Here is a 12,815-nt window from a genome sequence, read left to right as displayed (position 1 = left end):
ATAAATAAATAATCAAAAATATTTATACGAGGCGCGATCGTGTCGGACTCCAGACTTCAGATAGATGACATGGCATAACTAGTTATAGCTATACATAATCTCTGCATGGCATTGTATACGTTTAAATTATGTAGTTTTTTTTATTATTTAGGATTAAAAAAAAGATTAAATCTTTAAATAAATTATTCTAGATTTGAAAAAATAAAAGTATTGCATTTTTACTCTGTTCGGAAAACTATTAACAATTTACAAAGATTTTCACAGGTAGGATACTGCATATTATTTTGTGCAATGTTGACAACTTTTTTATATTATGGCCACACTGCGTATTATGGCAATAATGTCAAAAGTAAATTTCAATCAACATGGCGTCGCAAGAGTTGACTCCGATAGAAAAGAAAAATAATAATGTTTTCGGTGCTTCGCCTCTCAAAGACGACGTCAGATCGTCAATTTGTTCAAATAACATAAATGTCGTGTCATTGCATTCGGCTTGTGCGAAGGAAAATAACAAGAAACGTGATGTGTGCCACGAACTGACGCAAACAATGGCGTCGAATTCTCACAATTTGCCGGAGTGTAAACGGGACGATTCGTCGCTAGCGAGGCACGAAGGTGGTCATTCTCACAGCAATAAGGATTCTAGTGATAGTGGGAAGCGGCGCAGAGTCAACCACGACTACAGGAAACTATCCAATATGGGATATAGCAACTCCGGTGTTCCTGGCTCGAAATCTCAACCTGTGTCGCCGAGTAATGAGTTAAAAGGTATTTATTTCACAAGAATTCACCACTCTTATCGCTCTTAAAACATAATATAACATCTTCCCATCGTTTTTAACATGTAATACGTTACCCATCTTGTACAATTTCTTTCGCTGCGCTATCTCAATCTTATCAGTTTGTGGGCGAGTAAATCCACTTCTACAATATTTGATACCAAATTAAAATTGCACTACGTTTAACCTACTTTTACAGATCAATGCTCGATCTTTGTTATGTCACGTACAGTATTTTTGCTTGTGTCGAACTTGTCCAAAATAAAATAATAATTCTTGTATTAGTTACTTTTTTTGTAATTTATTTTTTGTTTATTAAAGTATGCTTACTAACAATATTCCCACGTGAATTCTACAACTATAAATAAACTATATTTTTTTACGAAAATAATCACAGCAGTGCAAACATGTTACACATTTTCACAACAATTTATCATCACCAATTATAAGTAGAGTAAAACTCCAATTATCCGAATTAACGAGTGCCAGATTTTACTTCTTTTGAAATAATATAGCAAATTAGAATCACATTAAAAACTTACGTCAACATTTCCAGCAAAGTTCAATTCACTAATAAATTTTAATCAAAAACATCTTTATTTTTTATTCCTGATAACTTTTGGGTATTTGGCGATCCAAATGACTTAGTTTGGATAAACGGAGTTCCACTGAACTTGTATTTGAATTAATTAGTAAAAAAATAACAATTGTATCTACAGAAATTATTTATTCAAATAAAGAAAGAAGAATGAGGAAATAGCGACTAATTGTGTTAAAAATTATATCTGTATTATATTGTATGTATCCGTGTGTGAAATAATTATGCATTCACCCAATGGGCATTAAAAAAAAAATGGATCAAATGTCAGTTAAAATTATTTAAGCCTTACTATAGTCCTTAAAATATAGCTTGATTAGAATGACAGCTGTCAAACTAATTTCATTTGTGATGGGAAATTACTGATCACTGATCAAAACGATTATATCAGTTATTTCATGCAATCATGAAACTCTGTTTCCAAAAATTGATATAAAAAACGCCAAAACATGCCTATTATAGTCTGTTTAACACAATTATTCACCAAAAAATGAGACATTTATCCTTTTTCACGAACAGCATCATAGGAATTATTATTTTATTTGATCAATTTGTCCATCTCTAACGTTTTTGCAAAATAATCTAATCTTGTAAGAACATCGTTAATAATTAGGTTTATTTTAGTTTTCTTTTAGTTTTAAAGCTGATTTTATATATTAATGTTGATTTATGTTTCAAGCGTTGTATTAAAAAAATAAATGAACACGCCAGATACAAATGATTTTTCGTGTGTCAATATAAATAACTCCTTTGATGTTACTACAAAGTTATGTCGTCACTTTTTCTGACAACTGTCATTCTAACCGTGTTACATTTTAATGACTATGATATTCCATTAAAAATAAGTTAACATGTAGAAATTAAGGTATTGTACAAAATAAATCAATTTAGTATCCATTAAAAATAATTGTTGTTTGTGAACTATAAAACCTCTGTATTGTGCTCTGGTCCGATCACAAATGGAATATGCATTGTCAGTCTGGAGCCCTTTGTACAACTGCAACTCTTTTAACTTGGAAAGAGTTCAAAAGAATGACAATTGCTACCAAACTTTGATGTCTGAGCTGAAGTTATCATTGCTCTCCACCAGAAGGACAATTGCTGACCTCACTCTAATGCACAAAGTGAAATGCATCATAATAGACTGCCCAAAATTACTGTCCCCGATAAACTTTTGTGTACCCACACGGACCACCAGACTCCGACACATGTTCCAGTGTGAGTACAATAGGACGAACTTCACCCACCATTCTCCCCACCCCTTGTGAGCATCCACAGAACAGCTAATAATCATGCTGAGCTGTTGGACTCGCTCCAAACCACTCCTGCTGCTACCAAATTAGCTATCCTATCCATCGAATGGCCATCCCCTCAATTCTCCCATATTTAATGTGTTTTTTCATTCATATTCACTTTATTTCTTTTTTCTTTTATTTTTTTCGAATTACGTGTTTAGTGCAATAGTTATGATTTTATTTTTGATTTTCTCTATAATACTTTATGTACTTTTAACTGTTTATTGTAAGAACCCTCTGGGCGTTTATCAAATAAATAAAAAGTATAAATTAAAATTAGGGATGTAACGATACACAATTTTGCCGATATGATACCGATCATTAGAGTAAATAATCGGCTGTATCGATATTGGTGGCTTAATAGAAATAGAGAAAAAAAAACAAATTAACAATTAATTTATTTTTTTAAAAGTTTTATTCATTTTAACAAATAAGTAACATACATAATTGTATTTTTGTTCCTTCAAAGCCGAAGCTTGTCTGCGGGTTACATTACTTTTTTTTTTTAAAGTCATAAGTAAGTACATAGTATAATAATAATTGAAGAGTAAAATATATTTATACGCACACTTAAGTTTCACTTGCTGTTTAATAATTTTTCGACTATTTTTTAAAATTAAATTAGGTTTTTTTTCTTCACGATTTTCAGCTGGTATTAAATTGTACAGTTTTGGTACTACACTACCCATTGTTCTGTCACCATAGTAGTTTTTCTGTCGTGGTACCATCAGCTGCTGTGCCGATACTTGTCGGGTCATGATCTGTTAGTTTATTTTGGATTTGAAACTGCAATCGAGGAAATGATCTGTCACTATCTTATACTGACACTGTTCGTTAATTGGCAAAACGTTAACAAAATCAAATAATATTTTATTGTTGTCTTTTGCCTCAATCTTTATTTTTACCGGTACGATAATTTTTAAGATTTGTACCTGTATGTTCAAAACTATCCGTATAAGATTTAAATCTTAGTCCCCATATTCTTAATCCATATTGAATAATTGTCTTTATTCTGCATAAAAGTTACCTATATTTATTAGAGACTGAACCTTGAGAAGGTTGTAAGCCAAAATGTTAAATTAAAATTCGAAAAAAACATTTATTTGTATGGAATAATCAAGAATATTATCAAGCAATCAAAGCGCTAATTAAGAAAGTAATTATCATTCAATTACACAAAGTGGTAAAGTAAACTGATACAAAAGATAAAGTCAGTAATTAAAGTTAAGTTTTGGTAGATTTTTGTTAAGAAAACAAAGTTTGTCCAAATTATTAGTAGACAATCTGTTACGCAAATCATGTTGTATGAGAACTGCAGTTTAAAACAGACGCTCTGAGGCAACTGAGCTCAGTTGATAAGACAAGCATTTTTGCGCAAGTGTTTTCAATTTCGGGTATTTTTTATCTTCATTGCGCCAATAGTTCTTTGGGTCTTGTTTAATTGTAATATTTGGCGATCTTATAAACGATTCCACCCCATCTTGCTCAGGGTTAGCAGACATGTTTGATAAAGGCCCCTCTTCTGCTTCTTTAATCAAACTGTCTCAAGCACTCCAGATACCTGTGCAAATCTTATTTTGATCTCTTTGTTACTCTACAGGAACATTACCTACATCATTCCTGTTCATATTTGTAATTAACGAGATGAGTATTCTTTTCGCCTGAATGCCTGTAGATTGAAGAGTGAACGTCAGAGCGGCAACGTCGCGCGCACGTTGTTCGTTTCGCGCGCTTTTCAAACTCTTAATATCGGTTGGATATAATTGGTATCGGAATCGTTACATCCCTAATTAAAATAGTGAATTAATCGACAAAACAACCCTTTAAAAGATATAAAAAATATAACGAAACATTAAAATATTTAAGCATAAATAAGAATAAGTATAAGAAAGGAAGAAAAGCAAAAGGGAAACAATATTTTTTTTTCTTAAAAATTAACCATTAAATATATGCCTTTTATTTCATTGTATATTTTATTTCACACTTATTTTAATGAACTCGAAAGGATTAACAGTAAAAATGCCTAATTTTAAAGCGACTAAACTTATTTAAATATGTTTTGGTTTCGGGTAAAAATCTTGTTCGTAGTATCGTTTCAGCCGGCCACTAATTTCTGATTAGTGTAGGCAACTAAAATGTCTGTACGAACCAGATAGCGCTGGTGTCCTAGGGAGACGGGAAATCACGATAATTAGCATTCAATTTGACATTTGTCTATCCTTCAAATGATCGTTTTTGAATTTCGATGACCTTCTAAATATCGTCATCGTCAGTGGCGCTACAGCCCGTTGTGGGCCCTGGCCTCCTCCAGAATTTGTCTCCATTCGTCCCTGCTTCCCGCGGCTCTTCTCCAGTTCCTCAGGCCAATCCAGCCCTCTTAATTTTAGTCTGCCTCTGCCTCGTCTGCCTTCCGGAGTGGTATAAAGAATCGTTTTTGGGGTACGGTTATCATTCATTCTGTGCACATAGCCCAACCATTGTAATCTTCTTATTTCGATGAATGGTTCAATGTTGGGTTCGCAATAGAGTGCCTCTAATTCATGATTAAACCGTCTCCTCCACATTCCGTTTTGGTTGACAGCACCAAATATCTTCCTAAATATACCCACTCATAATTGTTTTTGTCCATTTTTCCTCGCAGAACATCTCAATTTTATAAAATTCTTCTTCTTATCAGCCCGTTTCTCTCCCCTGCTGGATATTGGCCTCTTCAAAATTTTCCATGTTTTTCTATCCTGGGCACTCTGTTTCTCTGCCTCCGAGTTCGACGATGTCGTCAGTTCATCTCCTCTGCGGTCTCCCTACTTTTCTTTATTTCAACAGAGAGGGCAAACATTTTTGAGAACGGAATATGGAAGTCTAGGCATTTACAGGGCTTACGACCTGTCATCGGCTGGTTTAAGTGGCCACTTTACACTGTGTAACATTCACCATTCTGCCCATGTTTGAGCATCCACATTTCCTCAACTCTTCCATCTGTTGACTTTCGTGAAGTAAAAGAGCTGAAACCTTTATCACGCGGGTGCGATTCATCCGGCTGAACCAAATCACTTAATCAAACATTGTTGAATTAACTACTTGGTAAAAGAAGAAGTATAATAATTGGAAAATTGTTTTCAGGCGTTGCCTAGTAAGTGATTTGGTTCAGCCGGATGAATCTCACCCGCGTGATAAAGGTTTCAGCTCTTTTACTTCACGAAAGTCAACAGATGGAAGAGTCGAGGAAATGTGGATGCTCTAACATGGGCAGAATGGTGAATGTTACGCAGTGTAAAGTGGCCACATAAACCAGCCAATGACAGGTCGTAAGCCCTGTAAATGCCTAGACTTCCATATTCCCTTCTCAAAAATGTTTTCCCTCTCTGTTGAAATGAATTTTAATATGAATTTATTGTGTCCTTATGTAAAAGTTGGATTGTGTCTGTTGTTAATTATTAAAACTAAATAAAATAGCCATATTGCAAAATGGAATGTATGTTACACAGATTGCTTGCAAGTTCAAGGTCCCCAAACAGTGTAATAATAATGATTGCTTTCAAGTATTAGAGATTGTTCTAGCTTATCTATATTATTTATTTATATTTATAGATTGTGTGATCGGAAACGTTAAATGTGCAGCGAATGACATGTTCTGTGCATGTTTATTGCATTTTTTTTCAAAAACGTTCTCCTAAAAATAATGCAAAAAAAATGTTTTCAAATGAAATTGGTTTATTCACATTACAAACAATTATGTTTATAATTTAAATTTGTTCAAAAAATTATATCCAAATTTTTTTAGACACGGACTGGATTCAACTCCCTGGAGAGCTGTTAATATTAACATATTACAATAGAGATGAAAAACATTTTTAAAAAGTAATATAGAAGTCTAGGTATCTACAGGGCTTATGGCCTGTCATTGGCTGGTTTAAGTGGCCACTTTACGCACCGTGTAACATTCACCATTCCGCCCATATTTGAACATCTATATTCCTTCAATTCTTTCATCTGTTGATGTGAAATGACAGGTCTAGATGCCTAGACTTCTATATTATCTTATCTAAAATGTTCTTTGTCTCTGTTGTAATATGTTCAATTTATTATTTAAGGCAGTGGTGGCCAGCATTTTGTACACCATGTGCCAATTTTTTTTTTACATACAAGGTCAGATGCGCCATGCAACTCAATTTTTTTTACCTTCTTACGTTCACGTTAGGAGTTGTAAAATAGAGATATGAATAGGAACTGCTTTGCTTATGAGAGGAAAATTAATACCTCAATCACGGAATTTAATTAATTAATTTATGTCATGGCTCCTATTTTAAAATAATGGCCAAAAGAATGCAATGCGCCACGGTTTGGCCACCACTAATTTAACGCATAACTTGATGCATGAAGTACTTTACATCGATCAGCATAGAACAAACTATGGCCTTAATTCTCCAACGACCCGTCTTGATCGTACTGTTAACTCAAGACAAGATCTGGACTTTTTTGGTTTAAGATTACAATGATTTAAACAAGCACTCAATAAATAGTCCAGCTCTTGTCTCGATGCCCCTTATGTTTTTCGATGCTTCTTTTCTTTTTAAACAATGTTTTCAACTATGATATTGTAATATTAAAATCCCATAAATTGTATATATGGACAATGTCCGTTAACAAATAAATAACACAAACAAAATTAACAATCCAATTTGAATGTGAAATATGGTAAAATTAAAATTTACAGTAATTAGAGTAAAAGGAATCCATCCATCCTCTCTGAATTTTCTTTTGGTAACATGTCGATATCCAAAGGTACGGTTGAGTAAAGACATTGCTCTTCCTACTGGCATTACCTTTGGCAGGGTGGTTCTTCATCAGGAAGATAAAACAGTTAAACTCGTCGATGTCGAAGGTAGCCATTAGGAACATGCAGTAAAATACTCTCCATTACACTTAGCTGCAATCCATTTTTATATTTTTATTGTTTAAGTATCTTGGAAAGTAGAGCCTTAATGTTAAATTTTATTCAATAGAAATGTAGTCCATCTGAATTGCCGTCAGATGCTATTATCAATTCAGAACACATAAAATTTGACATCAATCCTTTATTTATTTATATATACGCCCAATGGGCATTTTTAGGGACATATTTATGCATAGAAAATTATTATAAAGGAAAGTAGAAAGACTTTATAGTATACTCAGTAACTTAATGTTCTTAAAATTAATATTTAAAAAATCTTTGATTATTGAGTACATGAAAATAACATTTTTATATGTATAAATTGTATGTATTTATTTGATATGTAATATATATTTTCTTTACTAACTTTTTATACTATGTGGAAATCTGTTATTTGTTCTGAGTTTATACACTATATCTGTTTGTTTACTAAAAATATGTATGTAGAACTGTTGATTTCCCTAATAAAATAAAATAAAATAAATAAAATATTGTAGACTTTGTGGGAGTGGAAGCGGGAGAGAGGTGTTTATAATTGAATTCAAGTCCGTGATTGTTTGAAAGAAGACAACTTGTTTTCAAAGAAATCAAGACTGGTATGTTTGTTGGCAGACCTGAGAATTCTGGGCATGGGGGAATGAAAACCATTGTTAGTTCTATGGTTATCGGCATGAAAGAGTAAGTTTTGTCTGAGGTTTCCAGTTGGGATATTTAATTTTATTGAGCTCAGTAGTTCAGGCGCATCAAAGAGTGAGTTGAGAATTTTAAATAGGACTAAAAGGTCGGATTTATTTCTACGGTCTCGAAGAGAAGATATATTTAAGCGAGCTTCTAACTCATACGTATATTGGTCTCTGGATAAGCCCAACCTCCGGCCTATCTTTTTCGAAAATCGATGTTGAATTGATTCAATATTCTTGATGTGAACATCACAATATGGAGGCCAGATAACAGAGGAATACTCTAGGTGCGGGTGAACTAGGGAATAGAAGAGAGTTTTCAGGGTATTGATATTTTTGATGTCAGTTGTGCTTCTGTTGATAGTTTTATATCTTCAATTGAAAAAATGTAATCAAATTAACATTTCTGATGATTCTTTTTTCTACTTTCAGGGCGCAAACGCAAACGCGACGATGAACCCGAAGACATAAACAAAAATTGCGACTCTCCGACCAGCAAACTGCTCCGCAGACCGCCGGCGTGGCCGGTCTTCGACTCGGGAGGATTCGGCCACAGCGTCACTTCACCAAACACCATCAACAACACCGCCACGTGCACAAACAGCATGCTCTTACAGCGCCTATCCTACCACGCGACGATAGGTCTGATATCTGACTTACTATCGGACTTGAACTCGTCGCTTAAACAAAGAAAAATGAACAATGTGTTTTTTGTCCATTCCTCCGTTTTCAAAACGCTCGGATCCGTTACGAAACAGTTATGTCTGATCAATTCGTTTCTCCAGACCATGTACAAGTTTCGCTACCCGAAGGTCTCGCGTTCTAATGTGATCGCGGCGCCGACTTCGCGAGGGGAGCGTCTGTTCTTCTCCGGTCGCGGCGGTTCCGTCAGCGCTGTGAAGTTCGCTCCGGTCCCGAAGATCCGGCAGCTTCCGTGCTACGGTAACCTGGAGATGCCCACGCGGCTGAAACAGGAGAGGTCTTCCGTCATCAACGCGAACTGTGTCCGCGGAGGGAGGAAGAGGCACGCGGAGACGCAGAGCAATCCAATCAAAACCGAGATCAAGACGGAAGATGATGATTATATTCCCAGTAAAGAAATCGCAAGAGCTACCGTCGAAGAACTCGTTAAAAGAGGTAATTATTTCTCTAAATATTTTACTTTCCTGTATTCAAGCATCCCAAATCCTTGATTTTTTTCAGTGTATATTAGGGACTTGTAAGTTTTTGCTATTTCCTGATGGGTGGTATTATCTTACCCCTTGTACATTGGGCAATACTACAGCCAACTTCATTGACTGTTGTGAATTGCTAATTTTTCCTCTTGCTACAAACATTTATTTGTCGAGGTTGATTTAAGTGTACCGTTCACTGTGTTTCTGGCACTCGCCCTCCTTTCAATATCTTTCTCAGTCATTCCTTCCCTAGTAAACATACACAAATTCCTCTGCTTGTTTTAGTATAACTCCATTCACATTGATTTCACATTTAGTCGTACTTTAATTTCTTTCGAAAACCATCACATTCGATTTATCGACATTGATCAGCGAGTAGGATAACAATATGCGAAATAAAATGTGTAGGGATAAAAGCGCACGCCATAAGCATTATTTTCATGAAAAATAGCGAGAACTTGGTCCTCAACAATATAATTTGTGTTAATGGAGTTTTTAAAGCAGTTGACCATTAACAAAAAAATTGTATTGTGTAATCTCTCGCTAGACGTTAACTGGTGATTGAAAGAGGATTAAATTAATTTACCGTGTAATTGGAAGTACTTCCGTTATGTTCAACAGGTCGTGAAAGACTGTTCATTGTATTTATTTCCACTGACTGTCTGTTGCGTTTGTTAACCATCGTATACAAATCTAGCTTGACTTTTCCGTCTAAATTTTTCGCAACTGAGGAAAACATTTTTGAAAAGGGAATATGGAAGCTAGGCATTTACAGGGCTTACGACCTGTCATTGGGACACACTCAAAACATTGTTGAATTAGCTAACTAGTAAAAGATGGTACGAGGTTTGTTCAGGAAATAACGGCGGTTTTTAAATTTCGGGTTTGGAGAGTCCGATTGTAATATATATTTTTTTATTATGTTGGTGTACATGTCACTGAAGTATGCAAAAATTTTTAGCTGTATTTATTGTTTACTTTGTGGTAGCCGCTAAAGTTAGACGTGTTTTTATGAGCTTGGCGATTTTCATTTGTTTAAAAAAATGAATGATAGAATTTGTACAAAATTTTGTGTAAAAAATTAAATAAAGTGTGTGAAATGTTGACAAAGGCCTATGGTGAGTTTGCTATAAGTAAAACAAGAGTTAACGAGCGGTATAAGTGTTTCCGAGATGGCCGTGAAGACATTGAAGATGAAAATTTGACAGCCGGACTCTTCAAACCTGCGAAATTTAAAAATTCCCTTTTTTTTTTAACACACCTTGTAAAAAAATTAAAAAATTAAGTTTTTAAGCATTGCCTAGATGATGAATCGGTCCAGTCAGATGAATCTTATCCACATGATCAAGCTTTCAGCTCTTTTACTCCACAAAAGTCAACAGATGTAAGAGTTGAGGAAATGTTGATACTTAAACATGGGCAGAATGGTGAATGTTACACAGTTTCACACAATTAACCACTTAAATCAGCTGACAGGTCATACGCCCTGTAAATGCCCAGACTTCCGTATTCCTTTTTCAAAAATGTTTTCCCTCTGTTTCAAATTTAGATTTGAATTCCCTAGGGAGGAAATTTAGCCTGTCTGCAAATATTTGGACATACTCAAAACATTTTTTGTATTTATGTGTGTAAAATCAGCTTCTTTGAAACATTTAATATTTGTCGTAATTTTATGAAATTAAATTTGTAATCAAATGACTGATCATACTTTAGTCCACATAATTTTCTTAGACCGTAACATGTTTTGGCATTCTCGCGATATCGTCAGACGTCTCGCGACATTGTCAGACGTCTCGTGACCCGTCTCATGGTGTTGCGAGAGCAACAAAAACAGTTATTGACCTAAAAAACCAAATGAATTAAAGTATTAAAACGTTTGTTATTTAAATTAGATTTTTCTTGGGGTTTTCGTGCTTCTTGCTAGCAGCAAAGAAGACCTTCAATTCTTGGCAACAAAAGTCTACGATGTATGCAAGAAAAGCGATTTGCTTATGAATGTTGATAAATCGAAAGTGATGGTTTTTGAAAGGGATGAAAATATAACTAAATGTGAGATCAGCGTGAACGGAGATATTCTGAATCAGGTAGAAGAATTTGTGTACCTGGGAAGTATGTTTACTAGGGACAGAAAGGCCGAGAAAGATATTGAAACGAGGGTGAGTGCCGGGAACAGGGTGAACGGTGCACTAAAATCTACTTTGGCAAACAAATGTTTATCGCAGGAGGCTAAACTAGCAGTTCACAACGGAGTTCTAGTTCCAACTCTAATGTATGGGAGCGAAGTATGGAATTGGAAAAATAATGATGAAAGTAGGTTGAATGCTGTCGAAATGCGATCCCTCAGGCGAATGTGTGGTAAAACGATGTATGATAGGTGCACAAATGTCGAGATCCGTGAAGTGTGTAAGGCTGAGACATGCATTATTGACAGAATCAAGAAAGGGGTGCTGCGTTGGTTTGGACATGTAGAGCGAATGGACAGCGAAAGAACGGCTAAAAGGATCTACGATGCAAATATTGATGGATGCAGAAAACGAGGAAGACCGAGAAAGACATGGCACGATCAAGTCCATCAAATACTTGAAGATGGACATGTCAAAAGTAAGAATAATCGGCGTGCGTGCATGAGAAGATGTATGAATGTAGAGGAAGCGAGGTCTGTATGCCAATATAGAGTGTTATGGCATTCTATCCTCTCTGCCTATCCCTACGGGGAAACGGCGTGATGGTTTGTTGTTGTTGTTGTACATAATGTTATTTGTATGGCTTATTGCCAAATGGCAATATCTTCCAACCAACCAATAAAATAATAGTTCTATTTTATAATTCAAGTTACAGAACATATTCAATAGAAAATAAAGATTAAAAAGCTAAAGATACATAAAAATAGAAATAAACGTATTTGTTTATAAATTACCTTAAATCAAATCTATTACTCAATGGGAAAAAGGAGGAAAGAGGAAAGGAGGAGATATTTAGGAAGAGAAAGGAGATGTTTCTTCAGATGTGATTTAAACAGAGATAATGCAGTAACATGTTTGATAGTGGATGGGAGGTGATTCCGCAGTCGAGCCGCATGGACACTATGAGTTAAGAGAAGAAAGAGGAATTGTGGATGGGTATTAAGTGAGTGCCTTGAGAATTGGAACAAAGAGGTAAACCATGAACTGATCAGCGTTGAAATTTTTCACGCAGGTATATAGGAGCGTTACGACTATGAAGTACATTGAACAGAAGTGAGAGGGAGTGATAGTCTCTCCGCTGTCTAATTTTGAGCCTACGATAATCAGAAATGTGGTCATATTTCCTAAGACCAAAAATGTACCTTATGCATGTATTCTGAAGTCGTTCAAGT

The 12,815-nt window shown here is 35.0% G+C and overlaps 1 protein-coding gene across 1 annotated transcript; it reads left to right on the top strand.

The window, feature by feature from the left end:
* Positions 1–336: 336 nt before the first annotated feature.
* Positions 337–9,634, top strand: LOC148270715 (uncharacterized). Its single transcript, XM_088242270.1, has 2 exons — positions 337–768; positions 8,718–9,634. The coding sequence occupies exons 1-2, from the start codon at positions 366–368 to the stop codon at positions 9,476–9,478; spliced, it is 1,164 nt and encodes a 387-aa protein (XP_088098396.1). The 5' UTR covers positions 337–365; the 3' UTR covers positions 9,479–9,634.
* The last annotated feature ends 3,181 nt before the right edge of the window (positions 9,635–12,815 follow it).

This window comes from Micrasema longulum, unplaced genomic scaffold, assembly GCF_059751315.1.
Source record: "Micrasema longulum isolate JH-2025_06_02 unplaced genomic scaffold, ASM5975131v1 h1tg003548l, whole genome shotgun sequence".
Lineage (NCBI taxonomy): Eukaryota > Metazoa > Arthropoda > Insecta > Trichoptera > Brachycentridae > Micrasema > Micrasema longulum.
The sequence above is the reverse complement of the archived record's forward strand: the minus strand, read 5'-3'. Positions and strand labels throughout refer to the sequence as shown.

What these genes read in the sequence shown, in the direction of transcription:
- LOC148270715 (XM_088242270.1), top strand. Translation starts at nt 366, where the DNA reads ATGGCGTCGCAAGAGTTGACTCCGATAGAAAAGAAAAATAATAATGTT. An exon ending in GCCGAGTAATGAGTTAAAAG is followed by an intron (nt 769 to 8,717) that starts GTATTTATTTCA and finishes TTCTACTTTCAG; the next exon opens with GGCGCAAACGCAAACGCGAC.